At 39.6% G+C, this 26,613-nt stretch overlaps 1 protein-coding gene across 3 annotated transcripts in view; it reads left to right on the top strand.

Moving 5' to 3' along the window:
- pitx3 (paired-like homeodomain 3) overlaps positions 1–25,849 on the top strand; it is a 48,687-nt gene extending 22,838 nt beyond the window's left edge. For all 3 annotated transcript variants that reach the window (XM_041789704.1, XM_041789705.1, XM_041789706.1), the window contains exons 3-4: positions 11,546–11,751; positions 24,493–25,849. In XM_041789704.1, the coding sequence (XP_041645638.1) occupies positions 11,546–11,751; positions 24,493–25,062 (776 nt within the window). In that variant the 3' untranslated portion in view covers positions 25,063–25,849. The remainder of the gene's footprint in view (positions 1–11,545; positions 11,752–24,492) is intronic.
- The last annotated feature ends 764 nt before the right edge of the window (positions 25,850–26,613 follow it).

Here is a 26,613-nt window from a genome sequence, read left to right as displayed (position 1 = left end):
TTTCCTTTCTTTCTTCTCTCTTTTCTTCCCCCCACTCTTCCTTTCTTTTAAATATTTTCCTTCAATCCTTCCTCCCTCTCTCTTTCTTACTTCCTCCTTTCCTTCCATCCTTTTTTCTTGCTCTGTCTGGCTTTCTTTTTTCCTTTTTTCCTTTGCTTCCTTCCTTCCTTCCTTCCTTCCTTCCTTCATAGCTTCCTCCTTTCTTGCTATCTCCCTTCTTCCTTCCTCTCTCTTTCTTTTTTCTTTCTTCCTCCCTTCCCTCCTCCCTTCCTACCTTAATATCTTCCCTTCTTTGTTCATTTTTTCGTTTGTTCGTTCCTTTCATTCTTGCTCCCTCTCTCTTTCTTTCTCCCCTCTTTCTTCTTCCCTTCCTTCCTTCATAGCTTCCTTCTTTGTTTATTCGTTCCTTCCTACCTTCCTCTTTCTTTCTTCCTCCCTTCTTTCCTCCCTCTCTTTCTTTCTCTGTTTCTTTTCCCTTCCTTCCTTGCACTCTCTCTCTTTCTCCCTCCTCTTCTCTCTGTCTTCATATCTTCTCTTTGTTCATTCATTCCTTCCTTCCTTTCTTTCCTTCCCTTATTTTCTTCCTTGCCAGTTTCTTTTATTCCCTTCCTTCCATCTTTTTTCCTCCCACACATTCTTCCCCTCGTTATTCTTTCTTTTCCTTTCTTTCTCTTATGAGATGAAATGATAACTTACCTTCTACAATGTGATTTGTACATATATTTTTCTTTGCGTGGTCCCTGTTTTGGGTCATGCCCGTGCTCACAGATGGTCATCCGTGTAGGCCTGTGTTAATAGGCTGTTATGAATGCTGACTGCTGATTGGTTGATTTTGGATGCTTCCTGGTTTAGATAAACTGATTCATGATGATCAAACAGTTCTCTCTCAGTTCTCTCACTGATGATTTTTCTGTTATTATATTTTTGTTCTGATTTAACACTCCCGTCGTCTTTCAGCCCGTCTGTATCTAACTATGCAGGAGTGTGTGAGTGTGTGTGTTTATGTGTTTGTAACCCAATCTTATTGCTAAAGTGTGTGTGGTCAGAAATCCAGTCATAACAAACTGTCAAACACAAAGTATTTTAGTCTAAAAATGCTTTCATGTTTCTGCTGCTGCCTCAGACTTCTTCAGAGCCCCTCCAGTGTCTCAGATAGTCCCAGGGAATTTATGATGTGCCGTCTGTAAACACGTTCTCTGATTCAGGACAGGAGGCGTTTCATTGGCTTCTGACGTCACATGGATTAGATGAGCCGAGTCAGCAAAGGAGGGATAAATAAAGACGCTTTAACATAAATCAGTCATTGACAAAGATGTCTCAGTTACTGCTCTCTCCATACATGGATTTTATTTACTGAGAGGCAACACTAGGATCCAGGGAACACCACACCAGGACCGTCAGGTGATGTTCTCTCAATGTTTAGAGCTAATAATATCATTATTCAAAAGTACACTGAAAAGAAAAAAATCATGGCCTACTTTAATAAAATGCTCCAGTTGGTAACAAGCATTTGAATTCAGTTTTTTCATGTTAACAAGTCACTACGACAGACATGAGAGAATGTTGGTTAAAGTCAGAGTGATGTCAGCCGTTGTTGGACTGAAGAGAGCTTTTGAGTTCAATCTGTGGTGACCCTATCTTGGTTTAACATTAGATCAACCCAGAAACAGACATAAAGGCTGAAAATGCTGTTTAAAGTGACATTTAAATATGGGAGTGGATGGAACTTCTGCTGCTTCTGCAGACAGCCTCTAGTGGACATGAGAGAAACTGCAGCTTCTTGCCACTTCGTGAAATTTTGTAACTTAAGTTGAGATAACTTTATCCAATTTCTTTTTGCAAAATGAAACAAGTTTTTTAAAGTAGGCCCAACAATTTTGAGCCCACATATTCTACTCAAAAGCACCCTTCAGTAGCCAGCAGGTGGTATCACTCACAGTCAAAAAAAATATATATTTGACTTTCATTAGTATTATAGGAACAAATGAACCTGATTTTACCCAGTTACAGATATTTTCAACCTTTAATCATAACAAGCTAGCAGCAGTTGCTTCTGTATTGTTGTTTTGTGGTCAGCAGTTATAACCATAGAAGATGAGCATCTGCACTTGAACCTGGCACTTTTGCACTTTGACCACTTCATTTGATGTCACAGCCTTGTCCTCTGACTCATCATGCACTTTCAGTTGTTTAGTTGCTATTTTAAGATGAATTGTTGCAATGCTGTTAAGGAGAAACGAAGGTAATCCAATGCAGCATGCAGTGTTTGTTACAGCCTCAGACAGGCCAACAGAGACGCTTTGCAAAGGGATCACGCTCGCTGCAAGTTGCTGTTGTTACAGACATCAGACTTGGAGAGGAGTGAACATGTTTTACCTTTTTACTGTGCTTAATTACATCAACATGAGTGGGTGACATCAGTTAGTCACCCAGCTGCTCTTAATACAAGAGTGAAACATGCTGCTGACTGGACAGAGACCAACAGCGGCATCAGTTATGCCTCATGTGTGCATTACAACACATCACATGCATTTTAACTGGTGATGATGGTGCTGCAAAAATCTACTCTATGGCTGACATTTTACTAGTGACCATACTGATACAGTATTGATACCAGTTTACTGCCAGCCACCACTGATCCATGGCACCTGTGGCCCAGGAGGAAAAGTCAGTCGTCCTTAGGCAAGACACTGAACCCCAATCAGCTTTCACCCCTGTGTCTGTGGCGTGTAAATGTGTATGCGTAGATGCATATGAATGGGATCATGCAATCCTGATGTTTAATTCTCCATCTCCAATGGGTGAGTGGGACCTGTGTGTAAAAGCAGAGAAGCAGTTATTTAAAGTTTCGTCACATATTTATTGGTTTAAGTTAGAATTACTGAACTCAATCAGATAGAAATTTATCATGTGATTGAAACACATAAAACGGACAAAAGTGGGCGGATTTTTGTTGTTTGTCTTTTGAGTTCAGAGTTTGAGTTCTTCCAATATTTTTTACTTTTGAACTTCATTTGAAAAAACTCGATTAGACTTGTTACCAGTTGATACAACTTTAAATGAGGTCGATCATTATTCTTTTGTATTTTGCACATGTCAGCTGTTTTTAGATTATTTATACTTTAATATTAACGCTAGATCAAAATTGCAATTTCAGCTGAAAAGCAATGGCTGAAAAGCATATAAATAGCTGAAAATACCATGGAAATAGTCGCAAAATAGCTGAAAATAGCATAACAGCTGAAGAGTGCAACACCTGATTTGTGAAGAATGTGAAATCATTGCTCAAAATATAGAATTTAGTAAACAAAAAAGAATTTTTTAGAAGATTTAAAGGGCCCATCTGAAGTAATGTTATTTTGGTTTTAGAAAAAGAAAAATAGTTTAAAAAAGTATAAATAGTATAAAAATGTATTATGAATAGCTGAAAGAGCACAAGCAGCTGAAGAGTATGATAGTAGAATAGTGAAAATAGCCCAAGAAATGCCAAAGTTATGAGGAGTTGAAGAAAGTGCAGATTTGTGAAATTTTGCCATCTGTTTTACATTGTTAAAGTGAAATATTTTTAAAAATCATAAAATTTAGAAATGAGAAAAGTCATAGCAGTCAAATGAAGAAAAAACTGAGTTTTTAGAGTTTAAATGGTGTCGATATGAAGGAGGAGATAGCGGACACTGAAGAAGAAAAATAATAAACAAAATGGCTGATGCGAATATCAATAGTGTGGATGCTTCCTCAGCATCCCCCACTAATAAAATTCAAAGTCATTCAGAGTTTATCTCCTCAAATATTGATGCTAGTTTGCAGTCAAGAAAAAAGAACAGTTTTTATTTTTTTAATTTTGAAAAATTGCGGCATGTGGGGATATATTTAAAGTTTTCCTGAGGATGATATCTGCAGATTTTGATCACCTAACCCAGCTTCTTTTACTTGTTCATCTTATCACACAGTCAAGTCATGACATCAGTCTGTTAAAGTAAAGAAATGAGACCTTTCTGATGACGACCAGACTAGATTTTAATCTGTTTCCATTTAGAAGCAGTGGGAGTCAGAAGAATAGATATGTCACTACTAGTGAGCATCTATTTTTATTTTCCAAGTTCCACCTGGACTAGAGATGTTCAGATATTAGGAGTTTCATGCCCTTTAAGAGCTGGTGGAGAACTGTAGGATGTTTGTGGATATGTAGGTTCCATATTTAGGCATGTCCTGTAGTTCTCTGGCTTTGGCACCTGCAAAGAGAGGCTTCTAAATATGTTGTTCACCTGCCATAATTGCTCTAAGTTCAATAGGAAAGGGGCCCATGTTGGTTTTTGCCCAGGGCCTCTAAACGGCTAAAACAGACCCAGACAATACGACGGAAACACTTTTATCCACAGGGGGATTTTTCCTTTCAAGATCATTTTTACAAAATTGTTTTTTAATCGGCTCATTGTTGCTCTGTCCTCTTCATAATAGATGCTAAACAAATCCTTTTATGTCTGTTTGTACTGAAGCTTTTTATGGCAGCCACGCCTCATCACAGCGGACTGACGCCTGCGCCTCAGGCAGAGCCATCTCAGCATCATTAAAAGCTTCTGTATGCAATAAAAGGCAGAGCTTCAGTGTAACAGGCTTTGATTTTAACCGTTTAGAGCAAGTAAATCTATATGAATTTTTTATTCACTTATTGTCCTCTTTAATAAAGGATATATGCATGGTTTTAGTGATTTTAGGCAATATGATGAGCTTCTCTGTCGAGGTCAGCAACAAAGATGGGAAGTTCAATAAAATATTTTAAAGCATCTCTTTTCAATTCACAAGACATACCCAAACCCTGATCACTTTTTACATAAGTAAGGATAGAAATCAAAGTTTAATCTCAATATATTTACATATGTTGAGGCAACATGTACAGCCCCAATTCCAAAAAGCTGGGTCGCTGTGTAAAATGAAATTACTATAACTTCATTCAATTACTTCATTCTGAATTTGATGGCATCAACACCCCTCAAAAAAGTCGGGACAGGGCCATGTTTACCATTGTGTAGCATCCTCTTCTTCTTTATTAACAGTCTGTAAACATCTGGTAAGTGAGGAGACCAGTTGATGGAGTTTGGGAGAGGAATGTTGTCCCATTCTTGTCTGGTGTAGGTTTCTAGCTGATCCACAGTCCTGAGTCTTCTTTGCTGGATCTTTTCATTTCTGATGCTCCAAATGTTTACTGTTGGTGAAAGGTCAGGAGGTTGTAACTTATAAACAGTAAATGCACAATACTAGTATAATAATGATAATAACTGTATTTGTGTAGCACCTTTAAAAACAGAGGTTTGCAGAATGCTTTGGCAATAAGCAGGAACACAAATAAAAGAAAGCATCATCATAACACAAGCAAAGAACATAACAAGACAAAACCGCATCAGCAGGTGAACCCATGACAGATAAAGCCAGCAATGTAACTCCAACAACATGAAAACATGACAAATAAGAAATACATTATGAATCCTTGATGTATGAAATTCCAGAATAAAATTAAAGACCAAGAATAAAAATAAAACTAAAAACCCAGAATAACCTAGACGAATCCAGGCAACACAGGAACCCAGCTACATAAAAAAGAGACCTAAGGACCAGAGATATAAGAGCAATAATATAATAGGAGGAGACAAAAAGGAATATGAATCAAAGCAGTTAGAGGTATAGTATTCATTCTTCTGTTATAAAATCCTGATTTTTACATTATTTTATTCCATTTTACCACACAGTATCCACCATTTTTTGGGTGTGATTGGACTATACAAACCAACCTTGCTGTACTCGTGACCCTTTTATTTTGAACAATTTAACATACTATAATATATTATTATTATTTGAGTTGGTGTTTTTTTTTACATATTTTTTCTTGTCCCATCTTTTGATGCTCCTGCTGTTTTAAATTTCTTTTTTCTAACTCTGTAAAGCATTTTAAATAGCCTTATGTTGGAATGATGCTCTAGTAATAATCTTGGACCACATCTACCAATATCTCCCTTTGTTTTCTTAAGAAAATTCCCAAGAAAAACCTACGAGCAATTCTTGACTCATTCCTAAACTGCTTCATCTTTTTCTCCTGTGTTTGTAAGTTGATGATTGCCAGGTGCTTGTAAACTGGTGCACAGAAGAAGAAGCATTTAACAAATGTATACATAAGTCAGTGTTTAAATGAGGATTTCATTTGTGAAGGGAAAAAGCCATCCAAACCTACTTGGCCCTATGTGAAAAAGTAATCCCCACCTAAACCTAATAACTGGCTGTTCCAAGCATCTGTGATAACTGTCAGTGCGTCTTCCAAATGACTGTGGAGAAATTTAGGTCCACTCTTCTTTGTTGAATTGATTTAATTCAGCCACACTGGAGGGTTTCCCAACATGAACGGCCCGTTTAAGGTCCTACCATAGCGTCTCAATCAGATTTGAGTCCAGACTTAGACCTCTCCAGAACCTTCATTTAGTTTTATTCGTCCTGTTCAGAGGTGGACTTGCTGATGTGTCTGGGATCCCAAGTGAGTATGGATCAGACCATCACACTACCACCACCATATTTGACTGCTGGTATGATGAAATGCTGTGTTAGTTTTATTCCTGATGGAACGGGCACACTTCCCGAAAAGTTCAACTTTGTCCGGTCAGTCCACAGAACATTTCCCCCAAAAATCTTGGGGATCATTAGTCAAATGTGAGAGGAGCGTTTTTGTTCTTTTTGGTCAGCAGTGGTTTTGGTCTTGGAACTCTCCCATGATGCCATTGTTGCCCAGTGTCTTTATTGTTGCTGAATCATGAACTCTGACCTTAACTGAGTCAAGTGAGGCCTGCAGGTCTTTATATGTTCTGGTTTCTTTTGGGACCTCCTGGGTGAGTCGTCCATGCACTGTTGGAGTCATTTTGGTAGGCCAACCACTCCTGGGAAGGTTCTCCACTGTTCACAGTTTTCTCCATTTGTAGGTAATGGCTCTCAGCGTTATTGGCTGGCGTCTCAAAGCCTTGGAAATGTCATTGTAACCCTTTCCAGCCTCATAGATGTCAGTGACTTTGTTTCTCATCACCGGTGCCATGAGGTGTTGCTTTTTGAGATCTTTTAATCTACTTCACTTTGTCAGACAGCTTCTATTTAAGGGACTTCTGGATCCAACAGGTCTGGCAGGAATCAGGGCCTCGGTGTGGATGATCAGACAGAACCCAGCTTTCAAAAAATTGTGGTTAATCACTGTTAATTCACATTTTAACAATATTTTCACTGTCTATAATTGCTAAGAATGGATTCTAATGTGCCAGTTATGGAAGTAATTACAGGGTCCACAGACAAGGCCAATTCGACATGGGGGTCTTGGTGTTTGGAGGCCCTGTTCTAAAGGTCTGCTTTTTTTTTCCAGGAGCTGAAAAGTGATTTGGTTAAAAGCCTCTGTCGGCCGTTGTTTTCCAGGTTAAATCCCTCTGAGAAGCTGACCTGGAGCGGCTCTGTCATGTCGGCACATTATGGCTCGGATTGCTCCTATTGTTGCTCCGCGCGTTGCTGCCCTTTCCTCTGTATTGTGATAGACTTTGGCCTTAAGTGACAGCTTACCCAGTGTCAGTTTACTGCCAGATAACAGCCTGGCTCTGGCCCTTATTGGTTTTGCTGGTGGCCCTGCGGAGCCTCTTTTTAAACCCTGCTGATCATTTGGAGCTGCTCTGAGAGCTAAGCCCTCACCAAACAGAGCCCAACTTGCCCGAGTCACAAAAGCCTGATCCTTGGGATTAGCTGGCCAACTAATTTCGCTTCTTTCTGTGAGGTCCTTAAATTGCAGGAGTGAGAGGAGCCCCGGCAGACATAACATGGATGTGTGGTCCTTTAAAGTGTCTGCGCTGGGGGCCAAATGCAATCACTCAGAGCTCCTGCACATCTTTGAACGTGATGCAGTGTTTGGACTCACCCTCTCCTGGCAACGTCACCCCCGCTTCGTCTTGTGGGGTGGAGGGATTCACATCATGTTTGATCTGACAACATTATCCACTGCTTTCAGCGAGGGCCAGCTAGAGCGAACAATGATGACGAGGGGTGTCAGAATAACGTGCTGCTTTTTAGATGAAGAATGTTTGAATAGATCTTTGAATTCAGGCCGTTCAGCCGGGGTCATCAACTATCTCTGCACAACGGTCGGACTTTTTCTCCCAGAAATATAGTCAGAATATAAGGAAAAGGTCAGAATCCTGGTGAAATAGTCCGATTTCTGAGAGTAAAGCCAAAATTCTGACCAATAATATAGATTTTTGGAGGGTTATTTTTCTCAGACTGAGAAAAATGTTTTAAAGTCAGAATTGTGACTAAATCCAAAGATTCAGAGATTAAAGTAAAAAATCTTGGGTTTACTCTCCAAATTCTGACCTTTTTAAATTAATATTCTGAAATTAAAGACACAACTTTGACTTTAAAGTAAAAAATCTGGCTTTAATCTTACAAATCTGACTTCTTTCTTTCCATATTATTAGATAAAACTCACAGTTGTATCTTCAATCAAAAAATTCAGAGATTAAAGTCATAAATCTTGAGTTTAATCTCCAAATTCTAACCTTTTTAAATGAGAATTCTGAAATTTAAGACAACTCTGACTTTAAGATTTCTGACTTCAGTCTTACAAATCTGACTTTTTCCCTCAGAATCAAAGTCAAAATGATATCTTTAATCTCAGAAAACTGATTTTTTTCCTCAGTATTCTGAGATCAATTCTGTATTTTTTCTTAGATGTTTGACTTAATCTCAATATTCTATTTTTTTCCCTCAGAATTCTTAGATTAAAGTCTGATTTGTGACTTCTGTTCAAGAATTCTCAGATTTCAATCAGAAATCTTGAGTTTCATCTCTGAATTCTGATCTTTTTTTATTAGAATATTAAAATTTATAGACATAGCTCTGATTTTCAAGAAAAAAATCTGACCTTTATCTTAGACATCTAACTTTAACCTTTGAAATCTAACTTTTATCTTTCAAATCTGACTTTTTCTCCCTCAGAATTCTAAGATTAAAGTTTGAATTGTCTCTTACATCTCAGAATTCTGATATGAAAGTCAGAATTCTAAGATTGAAGTCAAGATTTCTGACTTTTTAAATCAGAATTCTGAGATTTAAGAGACAATCCTGACTTTAATCCAAGAATTCTGAGAAAACAAGATTTTTAATTGTGATGGTTTTTTTAATACATTTCTTTGGGGCTTTTCTGCCTTTTCAATGAGAAGATGGACAGTTTTGCTTAAACATGAAATTAATCTAAAGATTTCACGCTAAACAGGGGTAAGAAATATCACTGTACAACATCTTTATGTATGTCTGTGGAAATAGACATTTCTGTACTTTAATCCGAAAACTAAATGAATTATTAAATTAAATTAAATTAAATTAAATTAAATTAAATTAAATTAAATTAAATTGAATTAAATTAAATTAAGTGATAGTATCAGGATTTTAAAACAATACCTGAAATAGCTGAAATAACCCCCCCCCCAAACCAGCTGAATTTTATCATCTTCTGGAGGACATGCTGTGCCGTGCAGGGACATGAGTGGGCCTAAAATGTTCAGATTTATTTAGAGCTCTGTTTCTAGCTGCATCCTGACTCATTGCGTTTCATTATAAAACATGCACATACACCAGTAAATAAATATACGACTTCTACCAGTCACATGTACATAAAAAAAAACCTCCCAGCCTATTTCTGGACCCATCAGTGTAATCTACTGGTATCCTTCATGGAGGTCTAGAACCACCAGGCTTTACTTTTAGACGTTTACTTTGCATGTATTTAATCACAATATCACGAGGCTCATGTATTATCTACCTCTGACTGATGGTGAAACCACCTGTTACAGATACAGTGTGTGAAACTGGGGACATTAGTGACATCTAATGGTCAAATTCTAGATTGCATGGCAACCAGTGGAATTTTTAAAATGCATGTCTTTATTTGGTCTCTTCTGTGGAACTGTAGAATAATGCAAGATAAAGATGGAGAGGTCTGTGGAGAGAACCTATGAATGAAAGACTTATTCTAAATTATGTTATGTTTGCTCCAGTAAATGCTACTGGGCAAAATTTTACACACTGTCCCATCAGCAAATACATGTGAGAGTAAACATCTGCCCATAGTTTCCTTCTTTGTCCCAGTAACTAGCCAGTTGATCCAGCATTTAACAATGAGCCTGAGACAAACTATGTCAGCATAGCTACTTTGTCATGTCAATAAAACTTACTCATGTTTAAAATACCTTCAAAGAGATCATAAACAACATGCTTATTTTCAGCTTTTCTGTGATGATAAATTTATCTTAACAGTACTAAATCTGCCAGTTTTAAAAACAGTAGATTCTTCCCTCCAGGTGGGGACTGAGTCTTTGCCCCAAGTGAAGGACTTCAAGTTTCTCAGGGTCTCATTCACAGTGAGGGTAAGACTGGGCTGAGAGACTGACAGGCGAATTGGTGCAGTGTCTGCAGTCCTGCAAGCATTGTGCCGGACCGTTGTGGTGAAGAGGGAGCTGAAATGCTCTCTATTTAACGGACGATCTTTGTTCTAACCCTCACCTGTGGTCATGAACTCTGGGTAATGACTGAAGGAATGAGATTCCGGGCCCAAGTGGTCAAAACGAGATTCCTCAGGAGGATGTCTGGGCTCAGCCTTAGAGATAGGGTGAGGAGCCCAAACATTCGGAGGTATCTCCAAGTGGATCGGCTGCTCTTTTGTCTGGAAAGGAGCTGGTTGAGGTGGTTGGGGTATCTGACCAGGATGCCTCATGGACAGCTAACTCCCTGTGGAGGTCTTCTGGGCACGTATAACTGGGAGGTGGACTGGGGTAGACTCAGGACTCACTGGAGAGATCAGATATCTCATTGGGGCGCTTCTGCATCCCCCAGAAAGAGCTGGAAAATGTCACTGAGGAGAGGGATGTCTGGATGGACTTAATTGCCTGCTGTTTCTGTGACCCCACCCGGGTGGATGGATGAAGTTATAATTCATAACTTGCGTCTTCTTTTCTCTGTATTTTCTCTCATTTTACTATGCTACTCCCTTTTCAAAGCATTTAGGAAATATTTAAACCTAAAACTTAAACATTTTTTAACATTTGTAGTTAAATGGGGCCTAGCCGAGGAGTCAGGTAAGGCCCCATGTCCAATGACAGGTAGGGTTTGAGTCCGGCCTGTGGCTCCTTTCTCACATATCATTCCCTAGTGTCTCATCCCTGTTTCTGACTCTATCCATCATCCACCACTATGAATAAAGGCCCAAAATAAACCGTTAAAAAATCAGATTTTAAAATTTCACACTGCCATACTCATCAAAACACATGTCCTTGATTTTGTGTTATGCTGACAAAAATATAATATTGGTGATCATACAATGTGATTTAAATGACTTGTAACTGAAATTTTTGGTTTCAAAAAAGCAACAAAAAAGGTGAAGAAAGAAATTTAAACAAGGTTATTGCAACAGCTATTAAAAAAGCATTTTTAGTTAAAGGTAAACAACACTGTTCTTAGCCGCCCTCCTCTTCTGTCCTCACAGACACAGAGAAATCCCACCAGAACCAGCTGGACGAGTCGAGCGCAGAGGACGGCTCGCTGAAGAAGAAGCAGCGGCGGCAGAGGACTCACTTCACCAGCCAGCAGCTCCAGGAGCTGGAGGCCACCTTCCAGAGAAACCGCTACCCCGACATGAGCACCAGAGAGGAGATTGCCGTGTGGACCAACCTCACCGAGGCCCGGGTCAGGGTGGGTACAGTGGTTATTCTTTTGATTACAGCTGATGATTCCTGTGATGAAGTCCTCTCCTCTGGCCATGAAGGATTAGCTTAAAAACTCTGAATATGATGGAAAAGTCATTTTGGTCTGAAGGAAGATCCTGAATCCTTCCCTCATCATCGAACATGCCAAATGTTTAACTTTTATAGGATGAATATGAAGATTAAGTCTCAGTCCAACAACACTCCCCTACATTTTGTGGGTTCACCTCTGGTGGTAGGGCGTCCTGGTTCTTGTTGGAATGGAGGGTCAGGGTGAAATGCTAGAAATCTGAGGCTTTTTTTAGGGGCCTTGTGGATAATCTGCAGGATGGCTGCTCAAGCTGCAAAAGAAGAGTACAATGTTAGTGGTATCTTCATAAACCAGATTAAAGAAGTAAATAATGTCCAGACAGCATGCTACGTAGAATCGTTCACTGATGTGAATGTAAAAAAAAAAACACGTCCACAGGTCAGCTGACGATGTAAGGAAACATCTCAGGGAGGAGACATCACTGTGTCTCTCCTCCTGCCTGCCCCTCTCACTGTGACTGTCAGAGTTTAGAGGCTAGGAGGCCTAAAGAACAGTTTATCTGTTGGATAAGCTTAAAACACATCAGCATTAGGAATCAAATTAAACCTAAATACTGTAGCCTATGCGAGACTGTCAGCTTGATAAAAAAAATAAAATAAAAAGGCCTAAAAAACTCAGACTGTGGGAGCAGTCTGACCTGACACGCCAGATGGATGTGTGAAACACATCCATCTGGCGTGTCAGGTTTCACACATCCATCTGGTAAAACTTCAATAGGAAACATTTGGGAAAAGGCAGAGGCTTTGAAAAACCTTGGAGTGTGATTGGATGAACGTTCTGTCTGTCACATCTCTATGGGCCAATAAGAGCAACGAAACACGTGACGTAACAGCTATCAAGCTGCGCGTGCGCAGCTCTGAGGAATAACGCGAAACATGGCGACCATAGACATGTAAGTACTCGACTTTTGTCGTTTTTGAAAAGAAAACAACTCACTGCTGTTCTTTGTTCTTAATTTAACGAAGAATTGTTGTCAAGTTCTGATAAAACTTACGCTTTAGCAGCATTCACACTAAGCTCTTCCACCATAATTGTACCCCCTCTTGCTGCTGCTTGTTTACATCACGACTCTTCCGTGCCTGAAAGTACTGCCCCTCGTTGCTGATTGGTTCTGTCACGTTCTAACCGGCCCAAACGGTTCAGATGGGAGCTTTGCAAGATGAATTAGCCAGTGAAAAACAAGGAAGCGGGCGTATCCATCTGCTTTGCAAGGTTAGGAGCAGTCTGCACTCAGTGTCCATAAAAAACCCTCCTAGACTTTGGAGCAGCTTCGATAGATAAAATATTAATCCAGTGTTAAAAACTGCATAGAAATCACTAGAATAGAAATTAATTAGCTCACATAACAAACTGACCAACAGCTATAATATGATGCATTTGAGGACATTAAGAAAAAATAAACTAGTTTTATTGGCAACAAGGAGTTTGACTCTGGTAAACTTTGCTCTCAGTGTGCAGGAATTAAAACGTGAAGATTAACTTTTAAATGTGTAAAAGCTCCTGTTTGGTATTTTAACTAGGTTGTACAGTCCATGTGAATGTTGGTTTAATTACAAGGTGTGCAAAGTGTGCAAGAATGCTGAATAGATATGATCTTAATTATAAGAGTATGCAATAATATGATAGAGTTATGTCACATTGATAAGACAAATTAACATAACTTACATTAATTCATGCAAATGTGCAAATGATTATTTAACCACAATCTGTTTGCTTTTTAAGCAACATAGAGCAGATCTAACAGATGGAATCACAAGCTTTCTAACTCTGTTACTAAAATCTACTCATCTTATATATTCCTTTAAAAACAGATCAGTCATTTGTCTAAAAGTATTAGCAGTGGAGTTCAGGACTCGGATTGATACGGAGCTTTAGATTAAATATCTGCTTTTTGTTTTTTTTTGGTAACTTTGGTTCTTTTCTGTCCTGAACGTTAAAATAATGGGTAATATGTCATTTGAAGAATGTGGTATCAAAAAAGTTTAAAAGTATCAAAAATGTTGAGAAACTTTTTAATCAAAGTACAGTAGTACTGTGATAGTTAATGCTCATATGATAAGGTTTTCATATATACAAACTCAGATCATATAGTGATCTGAGCTGCTAATTTGATTCATAATGTTTTAAATATCAGACATGATGAAATATTTGGAAACGATAAATCAATGTTTTGTAGATGTTTTTTTACTAATCATTACAACAGTGGTTCTCAACCTTTGTTTTCCTGTGAGCCCCCCTTACTTGTATTGTGGAGGAGCTGAGGACCGCCAGGACCCACACCAACATGAGGATACATGGATTTCAAAAATAATCAAATTTGAAGATCACATATTATGCAAAATACACGTTTTCAGGCAGTTTTTGCAAAAATATGCGCCCCTGGCCCTTCCACAATCCACAGTGTGCTGAAACAAGCCATTCTCAGATTTTCCCCTCATGATGTCATGTGGGGAGTAAGCCCCGCCCCCAGGTTCGCTGGCCCTCCTCTCCTGATCTTCCTCTCAGCTGGCAGCTCGGAGGAGGGTCAGGAGAGCCACATCTATTAAGCCACATCCATTTCCTGAGAGAGGCGTGGTCAAGGGCGGAGTCAGACAGCTCATTAACATTTAAAGCCACAGACACAGAAACGGCTCGTTCTTAGCAGGGCTGAAACAGGGTGGTTTTTAGACATACAAAAATCCAATACTGGAGTGTTTTTTCAGCAAAAAAACTTCACAAGCATGTATTGAGGACCTCTAAGACCACTTGTTAAGAAACTTGTCTTAAAGGGTTAAAATATGTGACCTTTAAAAATTTTCATTGTTGAAATCGATATGAAATAGCCACACACAAATGTTTTCTTATCAAGAAACCTTTGCATGAACTTTTCACAAGTGTTTAAGCATAATTTAAGTTATTATGAGTGAATTTGACAACCTCAAAGCAGACAGACCCTCACACCCACCCAAGGGGGTCCTGGACCTTGGGATGGGAACCAATGCATTACAACATTATGACAACAGTAATAACCATGACATTTAAGGCAATTATAATAATTACATACATTTTTATATTATTTTATATCTCTAGCAACAGTCTAGCTCCGGCATTTTGTCTCATTTCAACATTCTTGAAAAGTTTTTCATATCAAAGATTTATGTTTAGCTGGTCTTAGTCTAGTCCTCTTCATGAGAAAAGGTAGTCAATGAACATTGAGTTTTAGTTCATGAATTTGACACTGCTTCACATCTGTGTTCCTGCCATATTTACACAGTCTGATACCGTACAGGTATGCATGTAGTTGGTTTGCAAATCCACCAAGAAGCAGTAAGAAAATGGGCCAACAGTGGCAACCACTTGGGCCAACATGTGTTTATGCTCTATGTAGACCGAGTTCATCCTGCTACAATGGATGTGTTATTATTTTTATGACCCCAACATCGACCCGCTTTCTACTTCTACAGCTACCATGCAACTCAGTCGATGAAATGAGCACGTTCTGCACAGATACGATGCTTTTTGAAGAGACAGGAGACGATGAAAGTGACTACTCTTCTACTCCCTGACAAGTAACCTATATACTTAAGTGCCATTGTGCTCCCATCTTCCATGCACTGTGCCTGAGAACACAGGAATCCTCTCCCAGACTACCTCTTTAAGGGGACCTTCAATACATCGTGCTCACATTGATAATACTAGAAGAGCACTCGGAGAGTGCAGACCTCCACCATTAGCCCTATATCCCAATAGTGAAGAATCCTTGAAAAAATTCCTGGATCCAGACAGTAATCCGGATCACTTCCAAAATCTAATCAGTTCTTCCTTATGCCATTTCTGACATTTCCTGAAAATGTCATCAAAATCTGTCCATAACTTTATGAGTTATGTTGCTAACAAACGAACAAACGAACAAACCCTGCCGATCACATAATCTCCTTGGCGGAGCTAATAAGCTGGACTTTGGGGTTAACTGAACTCAGATCTGGCCATGTCACTAATGTGAAACCAGCCTAAGAATCAAATTCTTTATTCAGAGGATGCTTTTGTCCTCTTTAATTGCAGCAGTGAACAGCTGTAGAAGTCTCTGAACGCTGGGTGAAGGAGGGTATAAAGAAATAAATTATGTCATGAAGGAGGCACGACTAACATATTCCCTTCTTCCAAAGCTTGAGGTGACACCCTGGATGTAAAAGTCAGAGGTGAGGCCGAGGTGGCCCACACACCGTGGTTTAGTCACTCAGCTATAAGCAGCAGGACGCTGCACATTCTGATGGATGACAATACAATCGCCGGCCCGCCGACGAGTAATGGATCAAATTAATGTTGGCTGGTTGAAAGGTCACATAGCAGCCACTCTGGGTTGTTATTTTGAAAGGACAACAGACTGTCCAACGTCTCCTACTTAATGTCTATCAGCGGCCTTTCCAAGCCCACATTCCTTCATGCTCAAAATACTTCACCTGTCACGCTGATTCATGACGTTTGTCAAGGAGGGGTTGTTAATCGTGGGAGTTACGGTCTGATGGAATATACTGATGACGCCCAGCTGAGCGGCTGTGTACAGACTGTAAAGAATTTTAAAGCTAATTTATGATTTGAAATTTCCTGCAGCTTAGGGTGCCCTAACAGCGGGACCGGTTGGAGAGGATGTTCAGAAAACAAAGGGACGATCCGTCTTTGGCATACATTTGAACACAGAGTCAAAGGTCAACGCTGATGTGTCATAGTGACCTGGACCATGACCTCTACCAGACCTGAACCATCGGTCACAGTTAGACTGAGACTGTGAATGGATTTAAACATTTTCTAGATAATTTTCATCTGACTCTATAACAGCACTCAAACCCTGATCTGAACAAAACTCGTTTGACCTGTTCTCTGCCTGTGCCTGACAGCCTCCAATGGACTGTTTCTATGAATCAGGGCTCAGTTTGAATTATTTTTTAATTGATTCAATTACACCTCTAGGTGGCTCTAAATCAAAACAGAGACAAAAAGATGACCTAGGGGCTAGTGGGGCATTATGGGCAGTGTTGTGACTGTGCATTCTTACATATATATATATTATATATAGAGATATATCAAATCATGAAGGAGAACATGGGCGTTCATGCTCCAGTAGTTACAGAGAGTTAAAAACCTCATGTGCAGATTCCCTGAACCTAACCTTCATCCTTCCTGTCAGTTAGTCCTAGGCCTGACTTTAGGGTACGGTAACACTCCAGTCTTTTTTTTCCAATGAGACCAACAAACACTTATCCTAATTTTTAAAACTTTGTTTTTTGGGAGGTTATCCCTTAGGGGAGGTTATGCACATTTACATGCTTTTCATTCTTTATTTCTTGATAAGTTTGGCTGTGTTCATGTAAATGGCATGAATTTTGGCAAGAAGGTGTATTTTTTTTCTTTGCTCTTGTTATTTCCAGCTCAGCTCCTACAGTACATCTAATATACACTGTTTACAAGCAAGAGCAACACTCAGGCTGTTAAGTGCAAAAATGCACCATAGAAACCCTTTCAAACCACAATTTTCAATCCCACATCTATTAAAGCATAAAACATGTGTTTTATTATATCTGGATTTCAGCCTGGGCTTTTAACTTTGAATGGATAATTTTTACTACTCTTCACCGGATAGTGTAATTTTGACCATATTTGGCATTTGGAGAAAAAATGTGAAACATGTAAAAAATAACATTGCATAAAAACCAGTGTTGCTGCTAATTACTCACATATCATAGGCAGTAATAGATCAACACAAAAAATACTTGGCATGTAGTGTTTTGGAAATAATTCATTTTCCTTTTTTATTGAAACATGGTGGCATCGTAACAAATAAATGGCTTTCAACAGGTTAAATTCTTCATAAAAATAATCAATATTTGATATCAATAGTTCGGCAAATTGTAGGTGAAAAAAGTTGGCTCAATGAGAGTAGAATAAAATATTAATGTATTATATTGTTTTATTGCTACCCTATGCAAAGCCCATTTTTTGTGTGTAGCAGCTAGAGAGGGAATATGTGACAGTGTGCAGAAAATAATAATGCATAAAAATCAGTGTTAGTGCTAATCATTGTCACATCCCAGGCTGTGATAATTTAACACAAAACTATTACTTTGCATGTAATATTTGGAAAATAATTCATTTTTCTGTTTTTTTTTTTTAATCGATAATAAGTAGGTCAGTTGCGGGTGGAAAAAATGAGCTCGATGATAGTAGAAGAAAATATTTATGTATAATTTTTTTTCTACCATATGTAAAGCACATCTTTTGCACTCAGCAGCTTGAGTGTGACTAATATTAAAACAATCCCTGAGTGGTAACTACTTACTGAAGTCACTTGGAAAGTCACTACGTTCTTTCTAAGGTTCCCTGCTAAATAGTATTTACAAATAACTCACATATGTATGTACGTGCTCTTTGGATAACAGGTTAAAGCTGACATTTATTCATTTTCTCATTCTCTGCCCCCCATCTCTTTATTTTTTATTTATTTTTTTATTGCAGCTGTATCTCAGTTACAAACATTTTTAAAGGAACAACACGTTAAACTTTGGCACTGAAATATTTATATTGATCGAAATGACTAGTGCTTTTTTCTATTTTTTTTTAAGTTGAGTTTTTGCAATATTTTGAGTATTTACTATCGTTTCACATTTGTCAGAGCTGCTGTGGCAGACACAGAATTTTATGGTCCCCATGAAATCACTGGATGTGGCATCAACAGCTGCTACAGAAGGTGAGGGAGTGAAGTGCTGCAGGAAGCAACTCCTTACAACTCTAGTTAAAGCTTGTGAAATTTGATGACTGTACCAGCGTGTTCGACCCTTAAAAAGCTACTTCCTGTTTTATGGCATTCACTGCATCACCATTGCAACAGGGTTAGAGACAGGCTTCAGAACTTTGGATTACAGAATGGCCAAGGCATTGGGATGTTACACAACAATTTTGCGGAAGATCTGACCAACTATGTAGATATGAGAAATAATGATCCAGAAAAAGTCACTTCCTGTTGTCAGCAGGGGGCGCTGTCACAAGATTAAAAATGTATTAGATGAATGCATTCAGGCTGGGAGTGTAATTATGGACGTGAAGTTTGTTGACAATTGACAAAAGCACTGCTGAAATAAAATGAAGAATATTTTTGGCACAGTGCCAAGATTCATCATGCTACTTTGGCGCCTGATTGTGGCCCCGCCCTGTGGTAAAATTCAAGCATTGTATAACTTAAGATCTCCCACTTGTCTAGAATGAGGGGAAAAAATCAGGAGTCAATCAGATCAAATCTCTCTGAGTAAATGCTTCAGCTTCCATGTGAGTGATTTGGCCCAAAATGGCACAAATTTGACCAATACCCTCTATTATCTCACTTCCTGTACATTTTTGCAAATGACAGTAAATTACTTTTTGGTTTGTCTGGGCATGATACATATGTGTGCTAATGTCCATGCATGTAGCATAAACCAGTGGAAGGAGCATTCCAAAATGGCCTCTAGGAGGCGCTGGTGAGCCATGAAACCACTGATATACATAAATTGGACCACTACTGCAACATTTGGTGACTTTATCAGCATGTTAAGGCTCCCAAATCAGCAATTCATTTGAGATGAGAATAATAATTCCTTCAGTTTCAATAAGGTCCTCGCTCTGAGGTCAGTGTTAAAAGCATGAATTGAGTATTTTTTAGTCCCAAGTGTCCTCCTTTTCTTACCACGTTGTAAGTATGCTAAAAGCTGCCACTGTTTCAGATCTTCACTGGCTCCATTTAATCTGACATCAGTTGGTATTAGAGGATTTTCTTCCTTAGAGAAGGTATTTTGATGACATTTTCATGCTATCAGTGCGCCATTTTTCAGATAACTATGGCTGCAGATAAGCTGCTGGATCGGCTTTTACCACAAACCTTCACGCAGCATATTCTCTGAGTCACCACAAAGATTGGGTAGCTCCTGTCCCCCATCGTGGACTTTCCCCTGCTGTCACTGGAATGGAAAATGTAGAGTCATGCACTTTATACTCATATTAATGGTCAACAGCATGCTGTTGCTATAATAACCCAGGCTTGGATGATACTCTGCATGCATGCTGGGGGAGCAGAGACAGGGCTGAATATCGTCACCAGACTTTTAGAGAAGTTTAATGAGGGTGAGAGCGATCAAAACATTTGATACTGAATCAGTTTAAACACAGGAGTGTTAACAGATGACCTTTTGTAGGATACTGTCATTAAAAGTTAGGCTTCTTTTTAATTAATGTTTTCTATAACGCTCCTTTGAGATTTTTAATTTCTGAAACCTTCAATTAAGATTCTCCTGAAGCTTTAATCCTGTTCATTTCCTCCAAAAATAGGACCAAAGAATGACAAATGTGAAGATTTATCCTGGGTGACTTTTTTTTCATTGTGATCTCCTTATTCAAATAAGTCAATGATTAGTTTTAATAAGCCTCACCTAATACGGCTGTTTGACGATACACTTCCACTTTCTCTCCATCATTTCTTTCCACGCATCTGCACACGGAGGATATTTGACAGAGGTTAGGATACTCTGACTCAATATTTTTACATCAAACTTCATGAAATTCTTAGATGTCAGAAGTGGGTAGAAGTACAACACTATCTCAGTAATTCTGTCTGTCCTGGTGCTCTGGACCATCAGGGCACCAGGGGAGTGACCTCCCCTACTGCCTATCCATGAATGGTAAGAAATGCTCTGTGTGCTTTTAAACGGACAAAGATTCGATGTAATATTCATTTTGCGTTACGCATCGTTGAGGTACATACTACTTTGGCGCCCAAAACAACAGCTGGCTAACTATTCCTGCATTGTTAACAGGAGTTCTATTATCACTGTTACTTCCTCCACATGCACAGGTAGAGGTGCTGCTGCTAGAAACAGACACACTTTTAAGCGTCAATCATCACAGCGCCTTCTTTATGAAAGTAATTAAAGTAATACTTCGGCTATTTTTTAATACCCCAGAATACAGTATTTCTGCATCACCAGCCAATTTTAGAAGGGATGGGCAATAGCAATTTTTAAAATTCGATATTATACTGATACTTTTTGATGTAATTTTACCGATACTGTTACTAATACTTTTGAAGAAAGAATAAGGGCACTTTCACATTAGTCCCAGTTGTTTTGAACCGCGGTGCGGCGTGATCACTCCCCTCCCACCGGCTTGCTTTCACACTAGCAACATTGATCCACGCCCGGGCCCACTTGCGTATGTACTTGGTCTGAAACAGCAGGTGGCAGTATGCACGTAGCGGGTTCATGAACCTGCGAAGGAGGAGAGAGAAGAAGAAGAAGCTACCATGGCAACCACTCGGGTCATGACCTAAGCGACAATTGTTTTTGTTTTAAAAAGTCCGTCTTGCAGCCATGGATGATTTAAAATCACTTTTTTAAGACTTTGCTCTTTGTATCTGCACATCTACTACAGCTCAGATGATTAAATGGGCTTGCGCTATGCAGATACAGTGGTTTTTGAGGTGACAGGAGACTTTTAATGCCTTTGCACCTCCTCTCACTGACTTCGATTTGTGTTCATCTGTAAGGTGAGCCACAACAGACCTTTTATTGAAGCAAAATGTGAACAAACTGCTTGGCTGTTGAAAGAAGTTTAGTCTTTTATGATGATGTCATAAAGCTGAAACAACGCTCTGTCCCATATCCAGGCGCGGTTGCATTCACATTTCATTCAAACAGTGCCAGAGTCCACTTGAATCGTGCCTGAGACCACCTTCCCAAGTGGGCCCAGGCCTTGTGCCCGGGCGCTGTTCATTTACATTTACACGACCAAAACGAACTGGACTTTGGACTCAAGTGCACTTGGATCTGGGACTGGGCCCCTAATGTGAAAGCACCCTAAAATACTGGACATTCAATCATTTAAAAGGTACATACTTCAAGCAAATAAAATGATGTAGCCAGGTCATTAAGAAATTTACGTCCATTCAATTTAACTCAATAACTCAAATTTAAATTTACTTCAATTTTAAAATTTTGAGTAAAATTGAAATGTTTGTGCAAGCAGATAAAAAATCAAATAGATCAAAATAAATAATTTAAGCACAAAATAAAATTAAAATAACTACAACATAAAAAAACGCCCCATTTCTTTTCTTTCTTTTAATTCAGATGAAGAAATTAAAGATCTCAAAGTAGAGCTGCAGCTCCTTTGTGTGGAAAGGAGCCGTTTGAGGTGATTCGGGCATCTGATCAGGATGCCTCCTGGTCACCTCCCTGTGGAGGTCTTTGGGGCACGTCCAACTGGAAGGAGACCCTGCGGTAAACCCAGAACTGGCTGAAGGGACTATATATCTCATCCAGCCTGGGAATGCCTTGGAATCCCCCAGGAGGAGTTGGAAAATGTTGCTGGGCAGAGAGATGTCTGGGTTGACTTGCTTAGCTTGCTACCACTGCATCCTGACCCCGGATAAGCAAAGGAAAACAGATGGATGGATGGAAGTGATCAAAAATGTTAATAGAAATGATCTTTTTTATGTTCCTACAGTCTTCTAGTATTGTATGGTATTTACCTGTGGCCTCAGAGTACTTTTTATTATAGTTTCTCAAATTTTCAAGTTGACTCTGAGGCCTCATTGAGTTGAAGGATGGCATGGCCAGGTTCATAAACATGCAAGGGAAGCTGCTAAGATTTGTTACTTGTCTATGATTGGGCCCCAAAGGCAGCATTTTCAGGCACGGAGGAGTCATGACGTAAGCAAGCAGCAACAAGAGGCCGGTGCAATTATGGTGGAAGAGCTTAGCATGGATGCTGCTTAAGTGCCAGTTTGTTTTTTGTTTTTTTTAAGATTTATTTTTGGGCCTTTTCATGCCTTTATATGATAGAGGAAGGACAGTGGATAGATTCGGAAACAGTGGAAGAGAGTGGGGAGAGACATGCAGCAAAGGGCCACAGGCCGGATTCAAACCTGGGCAGCGCCTTAAACCACTCGACCATCTTCGCTCCCTTAAGTGCCAGTTTTGTCAGAACTTGACAACATTTCTTTGTTAAAAGAAGAGCGAAGAATAGCACTGAGTTGTTTTCTTTTCAAAAATGACAAAAGTTGTGTACTGACATGTCTACAGTCTCCATGGTTCGCGTTATTCCTTGGTAACTGCGCATGCGCACCTCAGTCGCAGCTACGTCATGTGTTTTGTTTTTTTTTTCAAAGCCCCTGCCCTTTCCCATACGCTTAGTATTGAAGGTTTTTCAGATGGTTGTGTGAAACAAATCCATCTGCCGTGTCAGGTTAAGACATGTCTGATTGGTCTCCATGTTTACTTCCTCAACTTCTGGTCTTGTTTCCGCTGACTGCCTCTAGTAAGACCAAGTTTTTCCAGGCACATGGAAGTAAGGCATCAACAAGGGAATCATTAAGCTTAAAAGTAAATGATGTTGATGGGTTGGAAACCATTTGGACCGTTCCAAACTGGAACCAGTTCTCGATTCCCATCCCTTCTGCTGTGGTTGTGAGTTTAAATGTGGAAGGGGAAGCAGTCATGCTTAGGCAATTCTGCCTAATGTGAAAATGCCCTTAACACAGCAACATTTTTTTCCCTAGTGTTTTATACATTAATAGTTTGACTAACAAGTTGTGGCTCACTTTTCCTGCACAGTTTTGCTACTTTAACATAAAACAATCTCTTCATTGTGATGAAATCACTCCTGATATATTTCAGGTTTGGCTGCTATTTAGGGTTTGTGACTTAAAGTGTTTGAGAAATTACACAAACTTCTCCCGTTAGATAGTCATTTACATAAACAACTCAATTATTTAACGAACATCTGAATAATAAAACAAAATCTTGTAAGAAATTATGAACTCAATGCATGCAGTTGCTGATTTTTTAAAATTAACAATTACTTAAATGTTAGTTTTTATTTCATTTTTTACAAAATTGAACCCCATCACATATTGTTGCTTGAATATTCACTGATTGAAAGGGATTAAATGTTGGATACTCAAAAATAATCTAGGGGAACACCCACTGCTGCCTCTCATGGTTTTGGCCTCACTTTAGTTTTTGAACCAGGGGGCTCACGCTTTTGGACCTCTAAGCTGGTTATGACTAATACCGTATTCCAGAGGTGCACACAAGTCATTTTTTGAAAGCTCAAGTCAAGTCTCAAATATTAAGCCTGCCATAGCCAAGTCTATACCTCAAGGGATCTTCATCAAACTTTGCACATAGCTTCACCCTCACTCAAGGATGAACTGATTAGATTTTGTTGGTCAAAGGTCATTAGGCCTTATGCCTTCGCTTATAACTTCAGTAGCACAGAAAACAGTCAAACCTTTCTTGGCCAACCACTGTACTTCCCCTACATATTCCTGGTGGTAGTTATAGCTAATACTTATTTAACCTACTTTTGTTCTAAGCATACAGTATATTGTATTGTTCTCCATGTTATATGCAATTTAATTCTCTGTATTTTCACATGTTGCAATATCTGTTGAAGATTTTTGTAATAATAATCTAATTTTGCAGTAAGACAAGACATCACAATGATGTTTTTTTCCAGTATGGTACAGCCCTAGACACCTTGTTTGGTGGTGAAAGATTTTCCCTGACCCCTCAGCCCTGAGAACCAGTTAAGAGAAGGCTTGAGACTAAAGCAAGTTTGTCTTTTTGACTCTCCTAGGTATGGTTCAAGAACCGTCGTGCCAAGTGGAGAAAGCGGGAGAGGAACCAGCAGGCAGAGTTATGCAAAAATGGTTTTGGAGCCCAGTTCAATGGACTCATGCAGCCCTACGATGACATGTATACGGGCTACTCCTACAACAACTGGGCTACCAAGAGCCTAGCAAGCAGCCCGCTCTCCGCCAAGAGCTTCCCGTTCTTTAACTCAATGAATGTAAGCCCCCTGTCCTCCCAGCCCATGTTCTCGCCACCCAGCTCCATCCCCTCTATGAACATGGCCTCCAGCATGGTGCCCTCAGCGGTGGCCGGGGTTCCCACCACTGGGCTCAACAACCTGGGCAACCTCAATAACCTCAACAGCCCAACGGCGCTCAACTCCGTAGCGGTGACAGCAGCCACGTGCCCCTACGCCACCACAGCCAGCCCCTATATGTACAGAGACACCTGCAACTCCAGCCTGGCCAGCCTGCGGCTCAAGGCCAAGCAGCACGCCAACTTTGCATATCCGGCTGTGCAGAACCCCGTGTCCAACTTGAGCCCCTGCCAATATGCCGTGGACCGGCCGGTATGAAGACGCAGCTTCAATGAGGATCCGACGACCAGCTGTAAGTCCACTACCACTAAAATTACATCTCGTCAATTCCATCTCTGAGCTGCTGGACGAGCTGCAGGCTGGCAGATTGTGTTGTGATGGTAGAAAGAATCATCCTCAAAACTGACAAATATACACGTAAACACGCCCAGAAGGACCACCGCGCTTCAGAGGAATTCTCTCCCGTTTGTGAGACTTTGTCGCTGAACTGACCAAGTGCTTCAAAGGATTTCTAAAGATTATAATACACATTTTTTTTCTTCTTTTGAACTGCATGATTAGAGTAAACGTAGAAACCAAGGGTAAATAAAACATGGATGCGTCAACTGGACTGGCGGTCAACTTTGGCCCAAAAATACCAAATGCTTCTATCGCAGGAGAAAGGGACCTGTGGTTGCAATGCGGGAGAAATGGAGGATGTATATAATGGACTTTTTTCTGTTTTGTATGTGACAAAAATATATGAAAATGTACTTTAAAGATGAGAAAAGCATGCTCTTCAAAAGCAAAAGGCCCTAGGTTGATGTACTGTGAGCAAATCCTTTAGGAACTTTAGACCTGGAGAGTGAACACATTAACCTCAAAATCAAAAATTTAGTCACACATTTAACAGATTTTTTTTCCAAGTAAAACTCTAAAAAGCCATTGAGTATATAGATTTGTGTGCTGTTATACAAAGGGAGTCCATGACTGTAAAATATTGTATGTAAGAGTGCAGTTGTCATAACAAAAAAACAAGCTTTTTTTCCCGATGTAGCCTGCTTTGTCTCATTAAAGAACCATTAAAAGATCAGTTTTTATGAACTACAAATGGGATTTGACATTAAGCAGATTGGTACATGTCCTTCACTATCATGTATCTATATCCTCTGGCGTCCCACAGGCCAAAACATTATGTCCTCACAACAATGAGCGCAGCACCATGGAAACCCCGACTCACTTCCATGGCAGCACTTGCGCAACGATGAAAGAGAGTCGCTGGCTGGAGAGAGATATAGATGTTCCCGATGCCTCTCTCTGATATGTTTGACCTACACTCCGAGCGCTAACCGCAGGCTATCCAATAACACAGCAGGAATTCACAGAGGCAGCGCCAGGATTACATAAGAGCCTTCAAGGAGCGAGGTGTCCCGGCGGAGCCACAAACGAGGGGTTAGCAGCCCATCAATCCCCATCAGCCCCTGCAACTGTTTATTGCTCTGACATTTCCGCTGTTGTTCTTGCTTTTTCTTTGCAGGTAAACTTCAACAAAATCACATTTAAAACCACAAAGTCTTCCTAATTTTCTCTCTTCAGGAGGGAAGGAATCATTCAACAAATCATCAATCCTGCAACAACAAAATCACCACATATTTATGATTAATTCTACCACTTTTTTCAGCTTACATGGCTCAAAAAATGTTATTTCGAGAGCAGGAGCACTGACCTCAAAGAGAAGACCTTGTTGAAACTGAAAGCATCATAGTTATCCTGTCAAATGACTGTATATTTGGGGGGCTTTAACATTTTCTAAAAATCTACCAATATTTG

This window comes from Cheilinus undulatus, linkage group 6, assembly GCF_018320785.1.
Source record: "Cheilinus undulatus linkage group 6, ASM1832078v1, whole genome shotgun sequence".
Taxonomy (NCBI): Eukaryota; Metazoa; Chordata; class Actinopteri; order Labriformes; family Labridae; genus Cheilinus; species Cheilinus undulatus.
The sequence above is the reverse complement of the archived record's forward strand: the minus strand, read 5'-3'. Positions and strand labels throughout refer to the sequence as shown.